General features: G+C 52.6%; 5 protein-coding genes across 5 annotated transcripts; 2 read left to right on the forward strand and 3 right to left on the reverse strand.

The window, feature by feature from the left end:
* Positions 1 to 146: 146 nt before the first annotated feature.
* Positions 147 to 1,130, forward strand: IUM83_13339 (Delta-aminolevulinic acid dehydratase; the record flags this gene model as incomplete). Its single annotated transcript, XM_067938008.1, has 1 exon — positions 147 to 1,130. One exon carries the CDS (start codon positions 147 to 149, stop codon positions 1,128 to 1,130), a length of 984 nt encoding a protein of 327 aa, XP_067788252.1.
* A 534-nt stretch (positions 1,131 to 1,664) lies between these two features.
* IUM83_13340 (tryptophan-tRNA ligase) lies at positions 1,665 to 3,370 on the forward strand (the record flags this gene model as incomplete). Its single annotated transcript, XM_067938009.1, has 2 exons — positions 1,665 to 3,013; positions 3,097 to 3,370. 2 exons carry the CDS (start codon positions 1,665 to 1,667, stop codon positions 3,368 to 3,370), a joined length of 1,623 nt encoding a protein of 540 aa, XP_067788338.1.
* Positions 3,371 to 3,758: 388 nt separating this feature from the next.
* On the reverse strand, positions 3,759 to 6,418 carry IUM83_13341 (Poly(A) RNA polymerase protein 2; the record flags this gene model as incomplete). The annotated part of the gene is made up of 9 exons (XM_067938010.1): positions 3,759 to 3,845; positions 3,911 to 4,031; positions 4,100 to 4,383; positions 4,461 to 4,531; positions 4,599 to 4,617; positions 4,921 to 5,092; positions 5,175 to 5,765; positions 5,882 to 5,986; positions 6,054 to 6,418. 9 exons carry the CDS (start codon positions 6,416 to 6,418, stop codon positions 3,759 to 3,761), a joined length of 1,815 nt encoding a protein of 604 aa, XP_067788337.1.
* Positions 6,419 to 6,815: 397 nt separating this feature from the next.
* IUM83_13342 (dna polymerase beta) lies at positions 6,816 to 7,682 on the reverse strand (the record flags this gene model as incomplete). Its single annotated transcript, XM_067938011.1, has 4 exons — positions 6,816 to 7,271; positions 7,353 to 7,382; positions 7,453 to 7,509; positions 7,602 to 7,682. The coding sequence occupies 4 exons, from the start codon at positions 7,680 to 7,682 to the stop codon at positions 6,816 to 6,818; spliced, it is 624 nt and encodes a 207-aa protein (XP_067788340.1).
* A 12,800-nt stretch (positions 7,683 to 20,482) lies between these two features.
* Positions 20,483 to 20,933, reverse strand: IUM83_13343 (Integrase catalytic core protein; the record flags this gene model as incomplete). Its single annotated transcript, XM_067938012.1, has 2 exons — positions 20,483 to 20,486; positions 20,614 to 20,933. The coding sequence occupies 2 exons, from the start codon at positions 20,931 to 20,933 to the stop codon at positions 20,483 to 20,485; spliced, it is 324 nt and encodes a 107-aa protein (XP_067788339.1).
* Positions 20,934 to 23,852: the final 2,919 nt, after the last annotated feature.

Genomic DNA, 23,852 nt, shown 5'->3' on the forward strand with positions numbered 1-23,852 from the left:
GCCCCATTTCATATTACCGGTATATATACCGGTATGCCTGTCAGTATCGACGCACTTTACCTATCAAAGTTGAGCCAAAGCTCAGCTCATTCGCCAAGTCTCCCGACAGCGCGCAAGTGACCAACACTCCTGCTCCTCTCGCCCCCATGGACTCCCTGCACTCGGGCCTGCACCACCCCGCGCAGCGCGCGTGGAGCGAGCCGCACCTGCACCCGTCGCAGCTCATGTACCCGCTGTTCGTGACGCTGCGCGCCGAGGACCGGCCGATCCGCGGGCTCGAGCCGGAGCTGCAGTGGGGCCAGGGCGCGGACGGCGGCTTCGCGACGCTCGTGGCGCACCTGCGCGCGCTCGTGGCCAAGGGCCTGACCAGCGTCATGCTCTTCGGCGTCGTGGAGAACAAGGACGCACGCGGCTCCATGGCCGACGACGACGCCACGCCCGTGATCAAGTGCACGCGGGCGCTGCGCCGCGCCATTCCCGAGCTGCTCGTGGCCTGCGACGTGTGCATGTGCGAGTACACGGACCACGGCCACTGCGGCATCCTGCGCGATGTGGACGGCGAGCTGGTGCTGGACAACGCGCGCACGCTGGAGCGCCTGGCCAGCATCGCGCTGGCCTACGCGCGGGCCGGAGCGCACATGGTGTGCCCGTCCGATATGATGGACAACCGCGTGGGCGCCATCCGCAAGATCTTCAACGACAACGGCTTCGAGCACGTGTCCATCATGGCCTACACGTCCAAGAAGGCCTCCGTCATGTACGCGCCCTTCCGCGACGCCGTCGAGTCCACGTTCCAGGGCGACCGCAAGCGCTACCAGCACCCCGTGGGCAGCACGAGCCACGCCGCGCTGGCCTTCGAGCGCGACGTGCTGCAGGGCGCCGACAGCGTCATCGTCAAGCCGTCGCTCTTCTACTCGGACATCGTGGCCAGCTTCGCTGCCAAGAAGACAGTGCCCGTGGTCTGCTACCTCGTCTCGGGCGAGTACAAGATGGTCAAGGACTACGGCGACTCCACCAACTCGCTCGAGAGCGTCGTGCGCGAGGCCCACCTCGGCCTGCTGCGCGCCGGCGCCAGCGTGCTCGTGACGTATTTCACGCCCTACATCCTGGACCGCTGCGCCAAGTGGTAGATCGGCTTGACTCGGGACAGGGCAGAAGTTGTAATAAATGTTTGACCCTGTGACTCTAACTGCAAACCAGTTTGTTTTACAAAACAAGGAGACATCTTTTGTAGTTCCAGATCGCCGTGACCTCGATTCGCTCTGCAAACGGGTAGAATATTGTGGATCTGCTAAAAGCGATCGGACTGCTGGAGGAAGCTCTGGAACGCCCAAAGGATATTCGTCGTTCCCATGACCAGTATGGCAAGTCTGGCAAACAAGCAGGAAATCTCGTGGGACCCAGTGTCTCGGACTTTGCTTCGACTTTGTAGTTGTGAATGCATTAAGCTGAATACTTGGCAAAAAAAAATATCCAAGAGCCCTCCTTTCATCAGCAAATGTGGTCAAGGTCAAATCTTGACCACGTCAGTGCTCGACACCCATCTGCGACGTGTGTTACGTATGCCCCACTATAGTCTCTTTTTGTCCAATGGCGCGTCGCCATCTCTCACCTCTGATTGTATGGCCCCCGCATATCACGAAAGCCCCCGACACCTCGGCACCATGGAGGCGCAGCAGCTGACGGACAAGATCGTGGCCGTGGGCAACGCCATCCGCGAGCTCAAGGCGGCCAAGGACGCGGCCAACGCGGCGCAGATCGCGGCGCAGGTGCAGGAGCTGCTGGCGCTCAAGGCGCAGTTCAAGGCGCTGACGGGCGCCGACTACGCGCCGCCCGCGGCCCCCAAGAAGCAGAAGGACGCCGCTGCTGCAGCCCCCGCGGCCGACGGCGACGCCCCCAAGAAGTCCAAGAACCAGCTCAAGAAGGAGAAGAAGCTGGCCGAGCAGGCGGCCAAGAAGGCCGCGGGTGGCGCCGCCAAGGCCGGCGGCAAGCAGGCCGGCAAGCAGAAGCAGAAGAAGGCCAAGCCCTCCGAGAGCGCCAAGCCCGCCGAGAGCGCGGCCGTGCCCTCCGACGCCGACCTGCTGCTGCGCCAGGCCGAGTTCCAGCACCAGGTGCTGAGCTCGGGCGCGGCCGCCGGCGCGCAGGTGGTGACGCCCTGGGACGTGGAGGCCGAGGACGGCGTCGACTACGACAAGCTCGTGGAGCAGTTCGGCAGCACCAAGATCCCGCCCGAGATGGTGGAGCGCATGGAGCGGCTCACGGGCCACAAGGCGCACCGCTACCTGCGCCGCGGCTACTTCTTCTCGCACCGCGACCTGGACGTGATCCTGGACGCGTACGAGAAGGGCGAGAAGTTCTTCCTGTACACGGGCCGCGGCCCGTCCTCGGGCAGCCTGCACATGGGCCACCTCATCCCCTTCACCTTCACGGCCTGGCTGCAGAAGGTCTTCGACGTGCCGCTCGTGATCCAGCTCACCAACGACGAGAAGTTCCTGTTCAAGGACCAGACCCTCGAGGAGAGCGAGGTCATGGCGTGGGAGAACGCCAAGGACATCATCGCCTGCGGCTTCGACGTCAAGAAGACCTTCATCTTCGCCAACACCGACTACATCAAGGAGATGTACCCGCAGATCCTCAAGGTGCAGAAGTGCGTCACGTACAACCAGGTGCGCGGCATCTTCGGCTTCACGGGATCGGACAACATCGGCAAGTCGTCGTTCCCGGCTATCCAGGCCGTGCCCTCTTTCTCGGAGACGTTCCCCGTCGTCCTGGGCGGACGCAAGGGACTGCGCTGCCTTATCCCTCACGCCATTGACCAGGACCCGTACTTCCGTATGACGCGCGATGTGGCGCCGCGTATTGGCTACCTCAAGCCTGCCTCCATGCACTCCAAGTTCTTCCCCGCGCTGCAGGGAAGCACCACCAAGATGAGCGCCAGCAAGGCGAGCACCACTATCTACATTTCGGACTCGCCGGATGACATCGCCAACAAGATCAAGAAGTACGCCTTCAGGTAAGCCTCCTAGCTGTTCTGTTGAATTCGTGTGCAGGTGTGATGACGTTTATTCTAACTGTGGTGGGCGGTTATATTCACAGCGGCGGAGGTGAGACTAAGGCCGACCACGAGAAGTACGGCGCCAACTTGGAGGCCGACATCCCGTACCAGTACCTTTCGTTCATGCTTGAGGACGATGAGGAGCTCGCACACATTGGCCAAGAGTACGGTGCTGGCCGCATGATGTCGGGTGAAGTGAAGCAAAAACTGATTGACGTCATGGCCGAGTACACGCTGGCCTTCCAGAAGCGCCGTGCCGCCATTACCGACGACCTGGTCTCTGAGTTCATGAGCGTGCGCCCCCTAGAGTTTTAGGCACCGTTAGCTCGTTGTTGTGTGGGTCAACTGGTGCACACTATTGTTATGGAAACAAGTGCCACCTTCTGCGCCTGCATCTTGTATTTGTGAGTTACTGTTCAGTATTCTCTGTCCTGCAAACGCGTAAGAGCTCATAGCGCGGAATCGTTCCACTGAAGCACTACTACACTGTCGACACCACCAGGACGCGAAAACGCTATGGAGTTTTTACTTAGTGACTTGAAAAAAAAATATGTGTCAGCGGTGGTCTTGGAGGAGACAGCCTTGCTGCACGAGGGTGAACATGGACGGACATTTAGTGGGTGCGCGCACAGATGCTCCTGCATCGTAGTCTGACGACTCAGCATGATGGCACGTCGTTGGTTGTCATGTTTGATTCATTCGCTCAAGGGCTAGAGCCACCAGCAACACACGCAACCAATGGGGCACCAGCAGCCAGGTTCTGGTACAATGCTAGCCACGCTTGAATCACCTAGCGAACACAGGAGTGTTACATTGAGGGTTTCCTGTGAGTACATATCGACGATTACCACTCACCTCGTGCATGCGAAAGCAATTGCAAATGCTTCGTCCAGGCTTGATCGGATCCGCGACATAAGGGATCACAACGGAGCATTGCGTGGATACCACTTTTTCTGGCGGAAGCAGAAAAAACTCTCTAACCACACATCAGTTCACAGTGTAAGTCCAGGGTATTTTCACTTCGCAAAAAGCACATGGACGAACCCTTCGTTCTCGATGGAGATGCCGAAGTGACGATAGTCAAAGGTGATGTACGTTTCCAGGAAGAGCATCAGCAGGCTGCCGATGCCAGTACGCCACGTAACACGACCGTTGCGCGAAAATGTGTAGCACCATTTCGGCTGGGGCCCGATATCACTCGGGCTGAAAGAGTAAGCGAGTTCGTCTGGGAAGTCCCGCGATGCGTTATCCGAGTAGCTTCTTCTTCTACCCCCTCCGTGTATCTTGCGTGCGCTGGCAAATGACTTGCGGTGGGTATCACCGCAAGCCTTTCACAACACCAAATAGATAATGCGCATCAATCAACAGAATCAGGTTAAATCGTGTCCAATATGGCATACATTACCTGCAAAAAGCGTATCACCAAAATCACCAAGACATACGACGATATACCACCAGTGAATGCGCACTTCAGATCTACAGTGTCGCAATTACCCGTTACGAGTCAGTGTCAGCACACCCAGAGGAAGCACTCAAGTCCTACCATGGCGGAGGAGGTGGCTCTTCAAAATCAGGACCAGAGGGCGCAACGCTGGCATCTCCGCTTGGAACGAATAAATTAGATCACGAGCACCGAGTCCAGTATGACCAACTGAATGACCGCACGTTAGGTCAAGCAGTACATCTTGCTGTGCTGGGTCGAGGGAATAGGTCATCTTGAGCACTGGGATTTTCGCACTTCCGAGCAGTTCAAGTTGTTTTGTCCACGGCTGGCGCTCTACCTCGGCTGCCAGTGCCTCCAAAATAGTCAAAGGTTGCTCTCCTGCCAACGATCTTGCAACTAGCACACAATCGACGTCACTCACAGGTAATGCAAGCCGCGTGTAGCTCGAGCCGTAAACGTCAATCATAGCATCAGGCCACAGAGATCGCACCAGCTCCTGCAGCGAGTCGATGGCTTGCTGTTGGTGCATATCCTTCGATGCCAGCTGGGTGTCAATATAGTCTACAAAACCTTCAAGTTGCTTGCTGATATTGCTGTCACAACAGGAGAACATGAGAATTGGATTGTTAGCCAGATATTCAATAGGCTGCAACCAGTAATGTCGGCGAGCAGTACCTGTGAAATTGCTCCTCAGTCACGTACTGTGAATACGGAGGACAGACCGAATTCAGTAACTGTGTTGCTGTCGCAGGAAGAGGGTAATACTGCTGCTGCTGTGGCTGGATGGACTCCGTTCGCGGTAGGTCGACGCCGTCGACTTCACTGAATAAATAGTTCGGATTGCGGCAAAACTTAGGGGAATCCCCATTGATAGAGTTTGGCGCGCTGTCACCTGAGGCGCACTTACGCCCACGCAGGTTTTTCTTGCGTCGCGGATAGTGCCGTTGAAATGGATACTGAAGGTTTGTGTCAGAACACTCGTTCTCTGGTGTCGTGACTTCTCGATTGGTGTGCCGGTTCTCATCGCCAATCCCGTTTGCTTCGGAGGTATTGTGGGGAGAAGCCTCGTTGTGCTTACTCTGCGCAAGTTTCGCCTTGCTCTGCCGGAGCACAGCTTCCTTAAACATTAGCTTTCCGCTGGACGACATCGGGACACCGTCTGTCTGGTTATCATGAGACTTGTGACCCGCAAAAGACGATGCTCGATCTCGCTGCGGTGGCATGCGCAAAGTCGAAGAGTGACGAGCCGGATCACTTTTTGGCATGCTGAACAAGATAGGACGAGGCGTCAGTCACGGCACAACAGCTCAGCGAGAGAGTCACCTCCCTACCTGCTTAGGCGTGCAAGGCAATAGCGGGAAATATGGAAAAGCACCACTTACGGAGGGTTTCCTGGGCCTGGCATCTGACGTTGCGTGTAGCTTTGACGGGACCGCGGAGGAGCGGCGATCGTGGCGGACCAGATTGAGTCGTCGTATCCGGCGGGCCTGCACTCAAGCCGCCTTTAATTAGCCGCAGCTGCACATTCTACCGTTAGAATGAAAGCGTACGCACCCGTACTCGAAGAAGCCCGGGTAGAACGCACGCAGGTGGTGTGAGAAGTGGCACTTGTCGCCGTAAGGGCAGCCGTACCCGGACAGCAGCTTCGTGCAGGGCGTTGCCGACTGCTGCGAGTGCTTGGGCTTTCTGTGCTTGTTGTTGTATCCACTGGCTGTAGCGTTGCGGCGGCCAGCCCCGGGCAGCGACAGGGAGTGGCGGTAGCTCTGCTGCGGTCTGTCTTGGTCGTCGGGTGGCGGGCTGGGCGGCCTCACGCTCGCTCGAGGCGGCGGCGTCCAGTGCTGCGGCATGTGCTGCGTCTGGTCGAACTGGTTGCTGGGCGACGTGAACGCGCTTGCCACCGCCACTTCACCGCGTTGCATTCTGCTGCCTTCTGAATCAGAAATGGCTCTGCTGAGGCTGCAGCCTTCGGCCTGCTGCTTCTTGTTGCACGGTTCAAAAATTCAAACGGGCTCGAGTGCTAAAGACGCTTTGGCTTTGGAAGGTGCAGGCAGGCAGCGGAGACGCCGCAGCAGCGCAGCGCTCGGGGGCTGAGAAAAAGGATTTTCCGGCGCAGCTCCGGCCACAGGCAGCAGTCCGGGAAGGGGCGCAACGTGCTGGCCGTTGACCTCGGACGCGACTGAATGCTACTACGGTCGACTACGGCTCAGGCGAGAAGATACGCTGAAGTTGACGTTTGGCGGCCGGTTGGTGTGGCCCACACGCGCTGTGGCGGCCATACAAAAAGCAAGTGCGGCGTTGGCGACGTGATTGATGGTGTTACATGTTGCCTGCGCGGTACTCCTCGAGCTTCTCGAGCGTGCCGGTCTCGAGGAACTCGTCGATCTTGGCGGCCGACGACTTGCCCACGCCCTTGAGCTTGAGCGCGTCCTTGCCGCACGAGATGGCGGACTCGCAGTCGCGGATGGCCTTGGCCACCTTGGACCACGTGCCGCCCTTGAACTTCTCGCCGCGCTTGAACTCGAAGCCCGAGAGCTCGGCGAAGGCGTCGGCCAGCGACTGGTTGGCCTCGCACGCGGCCTCGGCCTTCTTGCGCGGCTTCTTGGCCTTCTTGTCGTCGTCCTCGTCCTCCGCGGCCTCGTCCTTGACGTCGTCGGCCTTGCGCTTGCGGCCGCGCGGCTTCTTCTCCGTCTTGACGTCGGCCTTGTCGTCCGCCTTGCCCTTCTTCTTCTTGGGGGACGCCGACTCCTTCACGCCGAATTTCTTGATCATTTCCTGCATTGGTTGCAACGTATAGACAGGAAGTTAGAACGCTTTCCCAGCTGCCGGAATGGTATCATCACTCTAACTGCGCACCTTCAGCGCCGCGTCAAGCTGGAACTCGCCCTATCGGTGCATACAAAACGTCAGTCATCGTATACTGTGGACTCGCGTGCTGCAGCTATTGGCGCCGCACATCCTCGCGCGTTGCGTTGAGCATCGTGCCGGCCTCGACGGCAGCATTGATGGGGTTCTGGGCAGGCAGGCAGACAGCAACGCAGAGGGTTAGGAGCGACGCACAGGCGGTGAGTCGAGGTGCATGAGGTGGATTGAGCTGGCGCCTACCGTCGGGACCTTGACGCCCTCCTTCGCGCACAGCGCCAGCAGCTCCTTGGCCGCCTTCTTGCTTGCCTCGCGACTCGACATGGCTATCAAAAGTGTGGCGCTCGGAATTTTGGCGGGAACGGTATGTGACCTGTAATATAGAATGTTGATGCATTGTCCTAGGTAGTACAGAGGCAGGACATACACGCTGTGAAATGTATGAAAATATGCACTTTGTGATTTATATGTGTCAATAATTCTATGTATATATATGTTTTTTTTTGCGATACCAGATATGGTTTAGATTCTCGCTACTCTGGGTAGGACCCGTGAACGTCGGTGGAACCATGCCGAATTTCAGTTCGCCGGGTACAGCATCAACACGCTACGGCTTGCGCCCCGGTTCCAAGGTTTTTAATCTCATTAGTCTTGTGCGACCGGGGCGTGAGCTCCAAGGACCAAGGTCACTTCTCTTCGGATATCCAACACACATAATGCTTTGGGCACCAGCCACGTAGACCCCATTCGTGAGCTTGAGAAGCCAGATTGCTCCAACACATCGATGTCCGAACTGCCGGTAATTGAACATGTCGGGAACGGACAAAGGTGAAACGACACGCTGTAGCTGGTTGAGGAAGACACACGTCTGTTTCAGCTAGTGCCAAGCAAAACGTCCACACCGCGAGATGTTGCGCCTTCCTGGAGACTCTCAACTTCTTCACTTGGTTCCGCCAAAGGAGAGCCCGCGAGCACGGCAGTCTTCATCAAAGCGCCAAACATGGACGTGCCATTGACGTTGGCGCCTAGCAAAGTTTCATGTTGCGTTTTTGCCCAGACTAGAAAGTCTCCCTCACGTCCGGCACCAACCCACTCGTCCACGATGGTCATGGCGTCGCCAAATCCATTCTCACGAAGCTTGTCCGCAGGCTCGTCCGTCTCGGGGCCTTTTCCTTCTACATCAGTCTACCACACCACCGTGTACGTGACATCGGAGCCTGTCTCGACACTGTCGCGAAGATACGCAACCATCTACTTCTTCGCCATGGCCGGCCCTGGCTCTATTTGCCTTGGAATAACCAGCTCGTACTGCCAGCTGTCTCTTGGGCAGGGGGGGGGGCGGCTTGCTACCTGCTACCCACAGAAACCTTAGCTGCCTGCTTCGTGCGAGCCATTTTTTGCAGAGAGCTACCAAAACGTTTAGTCGAAAACAACAAGTGCGCGAATCAAAAGCAAGAACTAAAGCAAAAAAATATTATTATCTGCTTCAGCTCCGGGTGGCAAGTCGCCAAATGAGCCAGTAAAGCTCAATCGCGGGACACCCCAATTCCTTGCAGATCGTTCGACATTGTATGTGACTACACATCTCATAACTGCCTTGGTGCGATGGGGCTAATGTATAACCGTCTATTGTATCATCGCGCTGGCGCTTGTCGTGCGCAGGGATTTCAGCTGGCAGTTATCGTGCGTTTTAATCTAGGTAGCGGTTATAATATAATAATATAGATGTACGCAGCTTGCCTCTCCTTATTCATTCATTTTCGAATTCTTTCTGACTTAAGCTAACTTCCTCATTGATCCCTCAACAAAGACTGTGCGAAGGGTGGGTTGTTCTGCTGGAGTACGATTTTAGTCGATAAGGCATCTATGGTGCTGAAAGGCTTCGCTGTATTCTAGGTTTTGGACAATCTACTCGTTGCATCAGCTTTTGTTCAACACGAATTGATACTGCTTTGACTTTAGAATTAAATTCTACCTGGGTTTAAGTAATTCCTACAGATGACCTCGTCGAGGCGTGTTCGTGCAATTTGCCAGATCAGGGGTGTCTGCCCTGCCGGACCGCTACACCTTTTGCGGTCTTTACTCCAACAACAATAACGTTCAGATTTGCGACTTCCTGATCCCTCTGATACTCGGGAGGGTTTTGAGAAGACGCAAGAAGGTTGGTCCGGATGTCGATCATGGACATGAGCGCTTTGGCGCTTACTCAACCCATGCACTACCTCTAGTCCTCCAGAGGGAGGGTATCCAATTGTGCTACCTGAATCGGCTCAAGCCGTTGAAAAGTCTCGCTCCTTGCCGCCGCCATTGTGGCGTGCGAATATTCTTCACTCATTTTGGTTTGTCGACGACCAGGACTGCAGGTTGAAACCTGGCACTGCATCTCCCGTGCTTTGGATGGAAGTCGTCTTGTTTTTATTAAGTCTGACTCAGATTTAGTGATGCCTAATTCGGAGAGCGTCCTCAACAACTACTTCGAGCACATTGGTGGTGTCTATGCGGTAGATACCATTGTATCTCGTCGTGTGAAGGCTAGTACATAGTTTTCGATGCTCCTTTTTCTAATTGATGAAGTATATTTTCTATTTAATATATTTTGTTTTACAGATAAAAATTACCCTGTTTTATGATATAGATCGGCCGCTTCACAGATGCTAGTAATACAGAGCCGTTAGTATGAGCGACCTCGATATATGTTTATCGACCTGGTTTTATTACGACTGGAGAGGACCGCCAAGTAAAAACGACGACAAAATGTTTGCAAAACACAATACTATATAGTATTATTGTGAATGACCTTTGCGGTCATTTTTTTTAAATACAATTGTATGTTTGAACCACTGTGCGAAATTTAAATGTGCTTGGTATATTTCAAAATAGCTCTGAGGGCGAGTATGTTTGTGCTAGATTGTTGTTGCTGGACTCATAATTCTGTTTCTTGTTATCTGAGTTTTAATTTCCCTTTATTTTGTTTCTTGTTTTGTTTTACTTAGTATCATAGTGTTAAAATATTTGTTTTCAAAGTACTTTCTGTTTTTTTCTTGTACAAAACCGAATATGTTTGCTTCTACCGTACAATTCCGAGTTGTATGACAGTTTGATTCAATTTTGGTTGTTCTCGAATATTGTGATATCATGAGGACTGTCATGGTTTAGTTTTAACAACAATACGTTTAGGAAAAGGCTGGTATATGTGTGAAGTGGATCTTCGACCATGGAGCTTGGAACATGATGGCCTCGAACAAGCCTTCGCGTATGTCTTCAACACGCCTTCGGAATACCACAAGGTTGCGCGAGTGTTGAGCAGTAGCGACCCGGACAAGCTGTCGCGCTTCTGTCTTTATACAGTTTGACTCGAACACACAGACAAATATTCGATCCGTGACTGATGCACTCTCCACGGCATCATTTGGTCTGGAAACGGCGCATTATAATGTAAATGGGCGCGTACTCGACGCTTTCTAGGCATACCTACCGCTATCCGTGTGCCAAAAGCCTGAATCCGGATGGTCTCGCAATTTAGCGCCTCGAAGTGTGCGCAGTCGAAAAAGGCTTCACTTTGAACACACTGTTATCCTGGTCTTCACATTTGGCCTGCGATCCAAAGCCGTCGCCGTCGCCTTCGCCCAAGCCTTTAGAAAGCCAATAACCACACTGGACATCACACAAACCCCATCGTTCCGCCACCAAGCTGCGTCGTTTGAGCAATTAACCCAAGTCAGTCAAAAGCTCGACGTCCGCGTGTCTACAATGGAGGCTGCATTCTACAATAAGCCACAAAGAAAACGACAGCAAAACGACACACGTGAGTCAATCACCGACGATCCTCCAGCCAACCGGAAGCGTAAGACATCAGCACCCACCAGCCTGAAAGACCTGTGGCTTACCTGGTACGCACAGGAGCCGCGAAGGTGGAGATCTTCCGATAGTGCAACAAAGCATTCGAGGTCATCTATCAAATTTGTCGTCGTGTTCTTGAAGTTGTTCCTTCCGGAAGGTTTACAACTCGATGAGGGGTCTGCAAGCTACCGAGACAACGTCCTTGAGGCTGGTACAAATGTTGAGCAGGAGATGCTCTCGTTTCTTCGGCAACACGATATCACCGCCCGTGGTAGTCAAAACGTCCTTAAAAACCCTACGCACGCTGCATAGGACTGGTTTTCTCATTGACCACATTGAATGCTATCAATAGTTCCAAGCTGCCGGTCGTATGAAAGACCCTGCACCTCCCCACACGGATAACACGTTTAACAAAACCGAAGGATAGAGTGAGCGCAAAGAGTAAGAATTAATATAGGGTGTACTACAGGCTAAAAACATTTGCAGGCATTTACACAGTGGTAGCACCATATTAAACACTAAGTTTAGCCACCTTTCGGAACAGCAAAGTTAACCTCAATACAAGCATGCACACCACATTCAAGCAGTAATGGTGGCCGCACATCGCACATACACGTAGGTATACAAAAATACAGCCTGCGAGTTGGTGAGGCATAGGTCGAGTGATCGACTTGGCCGCCGCAGAAAAAAAGCAAGAGTGGGACCGCCCAAACCTCTCCGGTAGACAGAAGCCAACCATTTGAATGTAACCTTGGTTTTAATGTTAAACCTACGTGGGTTGTAATGGCCAATCACTAACAGGCGTATTTACGCGTAAAAACTATCGTAAAAAGGGCTCCCATCCAAGTTCTGGACGCCAAGTTTTGGGTGGCGGCATCATTTGCCAATTTACAACGGAGCGTGCGCATGTCTTATTGACGCTATGAGACTGAAGAACAACCTGATTTGTATTTCGCTGTTTTTCTTGGCCCACATGTCGTATCAGAACCTTTGGCGCCGCCTATAAACTCGCTCTAAATTGCTTTTGCACGGACTCTGGGCCCTTTCACATCCCAGTATAAATCACCTACACGCACTACACAACTTAACACACTTGGAATTGATGAAATAATATGCTCCCTTGATTCTCACACGTCTCATTGCGTGTCGAATGTTACCGGCTTGACCTGGCGGAAGGCCAATGAGCAAAAGGCTCTGGAGCTCCGAGCTTGCGGCCCATTTGCTCTTCACGTATGAAGATGGAAGCTAACCATGCACGGCGGTTACGTCAAAAGTTCTTGGAACATTATCGCAAAAGGATTGAAGCGGTGATGTTCGTTCGCAAGGTCGCTATTCAGGCTTAATCAGATCGCACATTTGCTTCGGTGATTCTGTCACCCATTTTCACTATTTTTTATTGCATATTCGGTGTGTGTGTGCCAGGGAAACCTCGATGAGGGTAAACCCTATATGATGCTATGAGTAAACCTATTTTTAGTGGAAATCTCGAGCTATCCTGTGATTCATAGTTGTTGTGTAATGATTGATTCATAGTTGTTGCGTAATAGTGAATTAATTTGTGTCACTGTGTTGACTTACCTGTTTTCTACAGAATCAATAGATCGCATTCCTAGTTTACTTCTTAACGTTCCGAACTGATTCTTGTCAAATGATTTGGTGAAGATGTCTGCTACCATGACTTGATATTGTAGTGAACAACACTGAATTCATGTCTCTCCACCTTTTCTTGGAGAAAAGGATAACGAATGTCAATGTGTTTCGCTCGTCCGTGTAGTTCAGGAATGTTTGATAGGTTAATGCAGCTTTGATTATCCGCCATAATTGTGCTTGCTTTAGTTGTTGAAAGGTCAAGTTCGTTGAGTAGGTGCTTATGGAAAATATATTTTTGCATGTAATGTTATGAAGCAATGTACACAACTTCTGTAGTCGAGAGCACTACCGTATGATGCTTTCGCGATTGCCAAGCCACTGGACTTATTCCGTTCATTGTGATGGGTACGCCAATCGACCTTCTAGTGCCAAGACAATAAGGATAGACCGAGTCTGCGTAAGGTGTCAGATGATCAGCTACTTTGTCGTCATCAGAGGTACTGATCCACCGAGTAGTAGACCTTGGTTTGTTATACCTGACAGGTATTTGAGATCTTTATCACTGCCTTCCAATGTTCCTTTCCAGGATTGGATGAGAATTGGGTAACCTCGCGCATAAAAACACGCGATCGGGGCGAGTCCCAACCATCACGTACATATATTGACACCAACTTCTCGGTCGGGTATTTCTTTCATGATTTCCCTCTCTTCTTGAGTGGTAGGCCCCATGGCTTTCGTGACTTTAATGCTGCGGTCCGATGGTGTCACAGTTGGATATGTGACAGGTGTTTGAACCTGTCGAGGATATTAGTTGCACATCTGCGTTGATGGATGAATATCGTTCTTGCCTCACGGTTGCGTACGATAGATCAACCCAGAATGTATTGTGCCTACCCTAAATCTGGCATTGAAAATATCTGTTTGAGGGCTGATGTAATACTGCATACGAGGTCAATCGTGGGAGCGATAATAAGTAAATCATCCACATAGGCGGCAATGTAGCAGGCCTAAATGTCAACTTTTGTCATCAAGACACATCGATCTCTAATCAACTTTCGAAGGAGTGGTGAATCCCTCCGGCTGAGCCATGAAGATTTCCTCAGTTGGACAACCGTTGAGGAAAGCGGTCTTGACATCCATCTTATGGATTTCGAAGTCAAGAAGAGTAGCTAAGATACGGAAAAGCACTTCCATCCGAACGACAGGAGATAATGTCTCATCATAGTCAAAACCATACTGTCGGAGAAATCCTTTCATGACAAGACGGTTTTTTTATCTATCCATTTCGCCGGTGCCAGAATATTTGACAACAACGACCCAGCGATTTTGGAGAACTCTCCGGCCTCTTGGAGGTGGGATAAGGATCTGTGTTATTTTTGATGAGAGACAGGCATTCGGATTCAGCTTTCGTTCGCCAATTTTTGGTACATGAAGATGCTATTGACGTTTTATATGTTTGGGGTTTGGGCACGTACTGGATAACAAGTAGGCTCAAAACAGTATGTATACGTTCTGTGGCTTCATCGATATCTTCCTTTGTCAGTTCAGGCAACAGGATCACATTCTCGTAACGAGGGCGTTTGAAAGGGCAATGGGTATGAAGGAATATGCGATCGTTCCACGGTCAAGGGCATCACTTAGTGTTGGGAATAGGTTTGGCGCCGCTGATATATTGGAAGAAAGTGGGACAGTGTCGGCGCTTCGTTCGCACGACTGAACGGAGTCACCTCACGACATGGAGATCGAGCTACAGCAAGAGCGATGCGGACGCGTGCAGTCACAAGGGCGGCACCACAGAGCCCACCCGACGCTCCTGCAAGAGGAGCACGTGCGCGTGCCGCCCCAAGGGCGACACCATCGGACCTCGCAGCCTGGACGAGTGGGACGCTGATCGACCCGAGTAAGCGTCGTCATGCAATCGAGTATCAAGACGCGCCAAGCGCGGTGGAAGTCGCCGCGCCTACTCCTGTAAACTTCGACACCACATCCGCGTGACGTAGCTACTGCCAACGAGTTCCTGCTGCGGCACCACTCAGTGGTTCGATATGTCCGCGATGCGATCGCGACTGCGATTGATTACCAAAAGGAGAATGCAGATCGTTGTGGCCGTAAGCATATGGAGCAATTTGCCGTGGGCGACCGCGTATTACTGTCCACGACCGGTACTCAACCCATTTTTGGTGACGAACTTAGGCGCGAACAAGCTCGCGCCCGATTTATTGGACCATTCATTGTGTTGAAGGCGTTAACACATTGCAGCTACCAACGGCTTTACGGCTACATCCCACCTTCTACGTCTGTCGGCTGCGGCGATACCACCCTGCGACTTTCCCCAACGACGCTGATAATCCCGGACGCTCCAGCTGTGATCATCCAGGTAGCGCACCGTCTCCTGCTGACGCACCCGGTGACGCAGCTCCATATTCTCGCACTCCAGTTGGTCTAGTCGACGCGCCAAACAATCGAGACGTTGCGCGATCGCAGCGTCCTGCCAGCGGCTACGCTTCGTTTGGACGTGATGGTCCGGCCCCGCTTGTGGATAGCGCGGCCAACGTTCGTCACATCGTGGAGAGTATCCTTCGACACGACGATGGCCGCGCTGTTCCTCAACCTGGTCTTCGGGGTCGCGGCGCCGCGACGGAGTTGTTCCGGCGTATCGCCAGTATCTTGTGCGTTGTTTGGGGCCGATGCCAGATAATTGGGAGCCACGCGCGGTTCTCCTTGTGGACGTTCCGGACTGTGTGGCGGTGGACGAGGCAACCCTGGAATCAGTGGCAAGTCCTCCACACGTCAAGCGCAGCGCGGTATCGTCCGATAAAAATGCGCTCGGATTCGGAGGACGGTGTATCCTCGAGGTATTCCAACCACTCGGTGGTACTGGGTCGCTGGACATGCCGGCGACACGATCGACACTCCTCGAGAAAGTGAACGTAATAGCAACGGCGATCAGCCTCCCAAGATAGACTACACAATTCACGAGCCCGAGCCCCCGCAGACAGTCGCGCCTGAGTTTCCTCACGCGCCTCCAGCTTCCGCACTAACTCGTCGCCGCCCTCCGGATTCCAACGTTCGACTAAGGCGGTCCACGCGCGGTTGAGCGGTCTCGGGGTCACGGCGCCGGTCGCCGTGACGGGTTTGCTGCGTGTCGCTCTCCAGCGCTTGAACAGGCGTCGCATTCCCCCGTCGCCCCGAGCGTTCACAACGGCGCTGCCGTCGTGCAGCGGTCACCGCTCCAGAGTATTCTCGTACGTGTTGCGCCCCGGTGCGACGGCCCCCGCGTCCATGCTGCTGCTCCTGCTTCTCCGCGCATGAGATCTGAATGTCTACTGACAAGCCCACGCCGCGCAAGATCCGTTATAGATTTTTAGATACGTGCATGTCGCAACCTTGAGAGGGGGATGGTGTGACAGGCTACTGTCACACGGGTGCCACCGCGAGCGCGCGGTGGCCAATCAGAGTGCCGCGACTGTCTCAACACTCAATCTCAGAGTCATATTCCCTGTCTATCTCCTACGCGCTTGTGTAAGTCAGTAACGGCCTTAAGCCTGTTACATATCCCGCGGTTGACAAAAAAACTCCTGTGTTCGAGACGCAGCGTACGGACAGCTTGATTTCAGAACCAGCATTTGATGATATCTCTGCGCTACGTCAACTAACGTGCAGATGACACAACCTACCGTCCTATCGAACAACTCCTCGATTCATGGCAACGGGCTCTTGGTAATGACAGTCACTCTGTTGTGATAGTGGCAGTCGAAAACCAACGCAACCGAATCTTCAAACTACCGCTACGCAATCATTCCGTCTTCTTCGGCGTTTGACCTGTGACTGGGTCCTTCGTCGGGATAGTGAAGATCTTCGAGTCTCACGGCGAGTTCGACACTTCGATCTCTCCATTCATCAACTTGTCTTTGACATATTCTTCAAAAACATCCTGTTCCATCTTCGACATGCGGAACGGTGCGCGTGAGCTTGGTTGAGCTCTCTTCGTCCACGTCATCTCAAAGTTGACTTCGCGCATTGAAAGCAATCCGTCTGGTAATTGCTCCTGAAACACATCCTTGAACTCCTAACTGACTACGTTAAAGGTCGGTTCTGGAATTCTTCCACTCCGGGCACAAGTTGTATCTTCACCCGACATACTCTCCTTCCTTCAAGTTGTGCGAGAACGACGGTGCGTCCACGTCGATGAATTGCATTCGGTCAGGTATGACAACCTCCTCCTTTTGCCAATCGACGTGAGGGTTGTAGTCCTTAAACCACGGTTTCCCCAAAATGACGTCGTGCGACTCCGGAAACTTCAATTCCACGAGCGCTATCGCTGGAAAAATGTGCCCATCCAAGCTCACTGGCGCTCCACGTGATTGGCATCCGTTGCCGGCGTCAACGCGCCATCAAAGCGCTGAGCTTGAAGTCGTCTTTACAGAAGTACATCCCATCCAGCTTGACTTCAGACAGCTGTCTCGTCTTGTGCAGCTCGTCGATTAATTTTATCTGCTCCTCACGGCCCCAAACACAGTATGCTGTTGGGCCGGATCCGCCATCTTGAGCACGCGAAAACTTCGTACTTTGTGTGTCCACACTTGAAACTTGATACCTGTGGGTGCATTCTACTTTTACGGCACTGACTTACAGAATGTAAAAATTAACGAAAGTAGTCTATATTAATTCCTAAAAAAAAGGTCTTTATCTTCTTCAATGACTTCGATGAGATCGATGACACGTGAGAGGTCGATGACGAGTGAGAGGTTTGACGACGGCGCTAGTTGTCCTTGGTCTCATCTTCGGCGAATTGCTGTGCCGGTCTACCAAGAACAAAATCTTACTAACTGGCTACGAGACTTACAATGCTCGACTTATATGCGGAGCGGTTATTTTCAGAACAGTAGCTACTTGGGCAAATGGGCTGTCACCGGGGCCAGATGCAAAACCAATTTGCACTACGGATGCCCTCTAGATCTTTCCCACCGCCAGTGTCCAATAGTAGGTTTTTCTACTAAAGTACAAAAGTCTCCCCAATAGTCAGGTTGGTCGCGCTGATGTGACACTTACCCCGCGAGCTGAAAATGCCTCCCTTCAGTGCCGTGCAGCAGCGGGCCTTCCCCCCGCAAGTGCTACGAGATGGCCCGAAGAGAGTTGGTCGTTGAAGTTGAGGGTGGGTCCTTTAGTAAAAACAAGTGATTGGTCTCGATGTGCGGGATAGACGGTTGATTTTATATTGAACTACTAGGACGATCTTTGCGTATTTCTGTTTGTTTTCTTGGCTATGTACTACCCTGTGTTGTTTTGTTTGTTCTTCCTACTGAATGCATGTTCACAGTTTCTGTTTTCATGTTATTATTTTTTCCCTAAATATTTGTTCATTGTGACGGCTGACCCTCTCGAGTAGCTGTCACTTAAACCACAAGCCTCAGGTTTCTGGTAAGCAAGCCCGAGCCTTTTGCACTGTATCGCTCTGGCTTGTTTGCTCAGCAGGCAAATCGGGTGCTCCCCTGTAGCGAGGGTATCATGCCCACCTCTTGTCCGCTGAGCAAGCAAGCCACAGGTGGGTATGACAACTTCGCTGTCGGGAGCACCCGATTGCGGAAAGAGTCTAACAACACAAAAAAATATAGTAGTTACAAGAGGCGTTCAAATGTTCACCGTTCGCCCACAAAAATTGCAAGCCACACTATGATATGGTATTTATATTTGAATTTGGTGCGGCTTAGACGGCTAACTAATCTCGATACTGCGCGCTGCACAATGAGTCATCACATCACTACTTAACATCTGTCGGACCAGAGATAAGAACATAAGGCTCAAAGGGGAGGCATTCGAGGTGGTCATACCTCTCTGACGACGCTAAGGATGATCTAGCCCTGTAAGACATTAACCCTATGCATACCTTCATCTAATGGTATAGTCGATCGTTTGAAAAACAGAGGTCGGAAATAATAATTGGGTTAAAACAATCTGGGGGTTTCAACAGTCAATAAACATTTTCATCATTGGGGATCACCGACCCCAGTACAATATAGTATTGTACCGATTATTGACAATAAACACGAAAAAAGTTTCAGGACACAAAAAAGCGCCGCTGAAATGAAAGACATAGGTTTACCCACGACGCCCACAAAGCTGCTCGCGCGAGTGGCATGTTTAATGATGATAAGGGCATAGCAATAGGCAATAGGCAATCAACATCTTATGGCGTTAATCTTGTTGAAGTTAGGCTCGTCTTTGGACCTACCTGTGATTCATACTATTGCATACATGAAGAATAATAGTTCTCAAGAAAGGCAACATGTTAAATGGTCATGCTGGCAATTCGTCACTATGGTTTTGAGAATGGTTTACTAGAACCCAATGAACCTCAGGGTTCCTATGCTTATTAATATCACGTTTCGTTTTACCCCTTCTTCAGCAAGTCTTTTTATAAAGCGCTAATGACGGCTACTTAAATAGGTCAAGAGTCCCAGGCTTCCCTCGGCTAACCGGGTCCAGAAACTTCGACGGGTGGAAGACTCCAGTGAAGGCATCGCTTGATGGCAAGCACCTCCTCGGTATCGACACCAAGGACTACAACAGCGTGAACGACGATGATGAAGACAACGATGCCTCGTCAAACGGCATTAACATGTCTGACGTCGAGGACCCTCCCAAGGCCTTCATCACTGTTGCCTACGAGCCAAACTCTGATGAAGACAATGCTGCCAGCGATGAGAACGTCAAGAACGGTTCGGCAGCTAGCCCATCCTCCCCGATCTGCTCGTTTTCGCTGTTTCATTCGCAGCGTCGAGCGGAGAAAGAGAGGCAGCCCCCGCTGTCATCTAGGTGCTTACGCCGAATAGAAGTGGTAACTAAAACCTTCTTGATGAAGACGATGGGCGACGCCCACATCCGTTTGTTTTAAGACCTCAACTCGGCTTACAACATCTTCCATGCCATCTGCAAGAAGTACGAGGGCGCCACGTTCCATGGAGATCCGTATTTCATCAAATACTGTATCATGGAAACCGATACGGGGAAGGCAGTGATGTCAACTAGTTCTTCCTCGTTCTCGAAGACGCGATCAGCGACTGAATCGGTTCTCACCGATGACATCAAATCGCTGCACCTGTTTCACTCCATACCAGTGTCATAGAATGATGTCCTGCGTGAAGAAGGTCGTACTGGGATCTTGCACTTGGAGACTTGGTCGTTGACACCGCCGAGGCTTGGGGCGAGGCGAGGAAGGTCACTTGGGGGGTTGAATCGAAATTCAGAAGTGATTGGATTGTTGGAGCTTACACCCTAGGCTAGTGCTAAAGACACGCGGCCATGCGTCCTATCAACTAGTGCGTCTAATCAACCATCATTCTACGCTACTCGTCCAATCAACCTACTCGTCTAATCAACGTGTGGTCGTATTGGACCGGTTCGGTTAACCGGTTCGGGTACCTCGGAACTGGTACAGTGTACCAAGGTTCAGTACCCTGCAACATTCCTCTAAAATCTGCTAAAAACTGTTTATCATCTATGAAAGGGTTGACAGCGGCTGGCTGTCAGAGCCCCGCTAACATGCATGACACTGATTGGTAGAAAGATGCTGCTTTCTACCAATAGGATCTTTGGGTATGTGTGGACCACTCATTGTGGTGGTCCACTTCAATGTATCCATTGGTGTGTCTTACACCAAGGTGAGGAAGCATCCAAAACTTTTAACAGATAACCTATCTGTTAAATTCACAAGTGGCTTGCAGCCACTTGTGCGTGTAACCCCGTTACACGTTCAGCCGTTGCGTTCGTTTGGTGCGCATACCGAACCGTGGGCTGTACTTCGATGCCGTGGTCTTCGTAGTACGCCAAGAGCGAATTGGTTGCGAACTCCTTGGCTCCGTCATGGCGCACAAACTTCACCCTGGCATCGAATTGCTTCTCCACCTTGGTGATGAATCGGCGCAAGTAGCCTTCACTCTCCGATCTGGCTCGCAGACAGAACCCCGACATGCAGCCGCTGGCTTCGTCCGTGATGAGCAGCAAGTAGCGGCTGCCACCCAGCGACTCTTCCTCCATGGGACCGCAAATGTCGAAGTGGAGGAACTCGAACGGCTTGTACTTGCGCTTGTTCGGGTTGCTTGAGAAGGGCTTTGCACCATTTTCCCTTGTTGGCACCCACGACATTGGCTTGACTTCTTGGATGATGTCGGCATTTTCGCACCCGTCACCATGCCACTTGAGACCATCTTCCGAAGAACGTCATTCGGCGCGTGACCCAAACGCGCATGAAGATCCACCGCGTTGACCGATGCCTTGGACACCGAATTCGCAGCGCAGCTTGGGACTCGGAGCCAGTAGAGGCCGTCGATCAGGTCCGCGGACGCCACGATTTTCTTCGACTTCTTCTGTGCGATGTGCATTTCAGCACCATCAAAAACCACCTTGAGCTGTCCGCTTCGGTTGATCTGCGGCACCGAAAGCAGGTTCTTGTTCATGCTTGGCACGTAAAGTGCATCTTGAATGCGGATGTCGCGCTCCTTGCCGTTGGGCAAAGTGACCCGCTGCATGACCGTCCCGACTCCCATGATCTTGGCCATGTTGCCGTTGGAGACCGCGAATTCACCTTCGTCGCACACCTTGATGTCGACAAACTTGGCCTTGTCGTTGCAGATGTGGTGCGTGGCACCACTGTCGATCGCCCATGAGCCTTGAAACTTGTTGGTCCTGGAGACTCCACACTCCATAGAGACCGCGAACGCGACGCAGTCGTCATCGCTGTCGTCACGCCACTGGACGTTGTTCGCACCGCGACCAGACCGGCCACGTCGTGCACCTCGATTCTCTTCCTTCTGCTTGGTCCAGCATTTTTCCACGACGTGCCCCGATTTTCCGCAGTACGTGCAATGGCGACTTTCACGCTCGGCATTGAAGGCCCTCGCAGCGTCTTCAATCTTCACCTGAGCCGTCTTCTCGCCCTGCCGCTTGATGTGCTCATTCGTGAGCACCTTGATCACATCTTGAGTGCGCAGCTCTGCGTTGCTCATCTCCAAGTTGAGAACGACGTTCTCGAAACTCTTGGGCAGACTCCTGAGCAAGCAGATCGCCACGTCTTCATCCTCCATCTTGGCGCCGATGTTGCTGAGCTTGGCGCTGATGTTGAGGACTTCATTGCAATGATGAAGCACATTGCCGCCTTCTGCCATCTCCATGCTGAAGAGCTGGCGCTTCAGGTAGATGCGTCCAGCCTTCTGCGACCCCCCGTAGAGCGAACGCAGTCGCGTCCAGGCCACCCACGCTTCCTCGCAGTCGTCGACCACATGATGGTAGTCAGCATCCATGTGGAGCAACATCAGGCCGAACGCGATGTTGCTCGACTTGACGTAGTCGTCCTTGGCCCTCGTGTCCGCGAAGCTTGGTTTCGTCTCGCGGTTCACGACGCTCCACACCGACTTGGTCAGGAACACGCCACGCATGTAGCGGTTCCACGTGGCGTAGTTGTCGCCGTTGAACTTGTCGATGGAGATCTTGGTGTCTTGGACAGAGGACATGGTGCTTGGGCTCATAACCTGAAGAAGGTCGTACTGGGATCTTGCACTTGGAGACTTGGTCGTTGACACCGCCGAGGCTTGGGGCGAGGCGAGGAAGGTCACTTGGGGGGTTGAATCGAAATTCAGAAGTGATTGGATTGTTGGAGCTTACACCCTAGGCTAGTGCTAAAGACACGCGGCCATGCGTCCTATCAACTAGTGCGTCTAATCAACCATCATTCTACGCTACTCGTCCAATCAACCTACTCGTCTAATCAACGTGTGGTCGTATTGGGCCGGTTCGGTTAACCGGTTCGGGTACCTCGGAACTGGTACAGTGTACCAAGGTTCAGTACCCCGCAACACTGCGCATCTAGAAAGGTAACCGGAAGTATATTCCGTATGGCGAGCTCAAGGTGACCATTGAGAATAAAGTCCGCAAGATGGAAGCCCAGACACAATACTCCCTGGCGAAGGGTACTCCAGAAAGTCGTCGTACCAAGGACGAGTGAGCCTTTGTGGACCCGTCACACATCACATGAAAGTTGAGGCGTACGGCGTAGTGTGCAGCTACTGCCAAAAGCCACAGCACCGCATCAGACAGTGTCATGGTCTGCAGAAGGATCTCCGTGATGGCACTGTCAAAGCGGGGACCGCCACGCCAGCGGTCGTTGAATTCCGTGGCGGTAACTCTCACAGATCTCGCCAGTATGGACGGCGTAGCACCAGTTCCGGTCGTGGAGATGGTTCCTGGTAGAAAGGCGGTCAAGGTCGGAGCAACTGACAAAATATGAAAAGCACCCTGCCATATGCAGGGACACACCAAAAACAGATGTGCCACATAGATGGGCGCGGCAAGGTCACCAGGATTGGTGATCTTGTCGCACCCCGGATAGAGGTAGGGAAAAGCCAGCGGGAGGACAAGGACCAGCCATCCCACTGGGTAGACCGCCCGCGCTACCGATCCTTATTCCGGAATCGGCAGCAAAGCAGCCAAGTTGGCAGACATCACCAAGGGCGCGGCGAGCCTGGCACCGGCGCTGCACAGCGGCGCCCGGCGGACGACATTACCCGCGCCTCGGCGGACAGCAACACAGGCGCGGTGACCAGGCCCCGCGCGGCCGCACGGCGGGGTGCACCGGACAGTATTACGAGTTCGTCGAGCTTGTGTATGTTGCTGCAGCGGCTTGTGCGAAACATGTAGAAGGGTAATCCCCTGTACTGCTTTAGCCGATGGCCGTAGCAGTAGTACACAAAGGCATGTGTGCTCGATCGACTACAGCGATTGCGTCAAGAAAGCATTCTGTGGTTTGTATTAGAAAGTTATCGTGTAATATATGTAAATGCGTACTATCGCTTCGTGTTTGCTGTGGTTCTTTTTCATTGTTCTTGCACTTCAGCCTCCACGTAAGTGCGCTCATCCTTGACGGCATCTGCGCCGTCTGTAGCGCTCTATTTCGCTCGACGGCAAGTTTTCCGCGAGCTCCGGCGTGGTCTCCCATGACGTTAGACAAAGAGTTCGCCCGTTAACGCGCACACGGTTGAGATTAGTTCTCATGTGGTAGGTGGGCGGCCA

The sequence above is a fragment of the Phytophthora cinnamomi genome, assembly GCF_018691715.1.
Source record: "Phytophthora cinnamomi strain GKB4 chromosome Unknown Contig54, whole genome shotgun sequence".
Lineage (NCBI taxonomy): Eukaryota > Oomycota > Peronosporomycetes > Peronosporales > Peronosporaceae > Phytophthora > Phytophthora cinnamomi.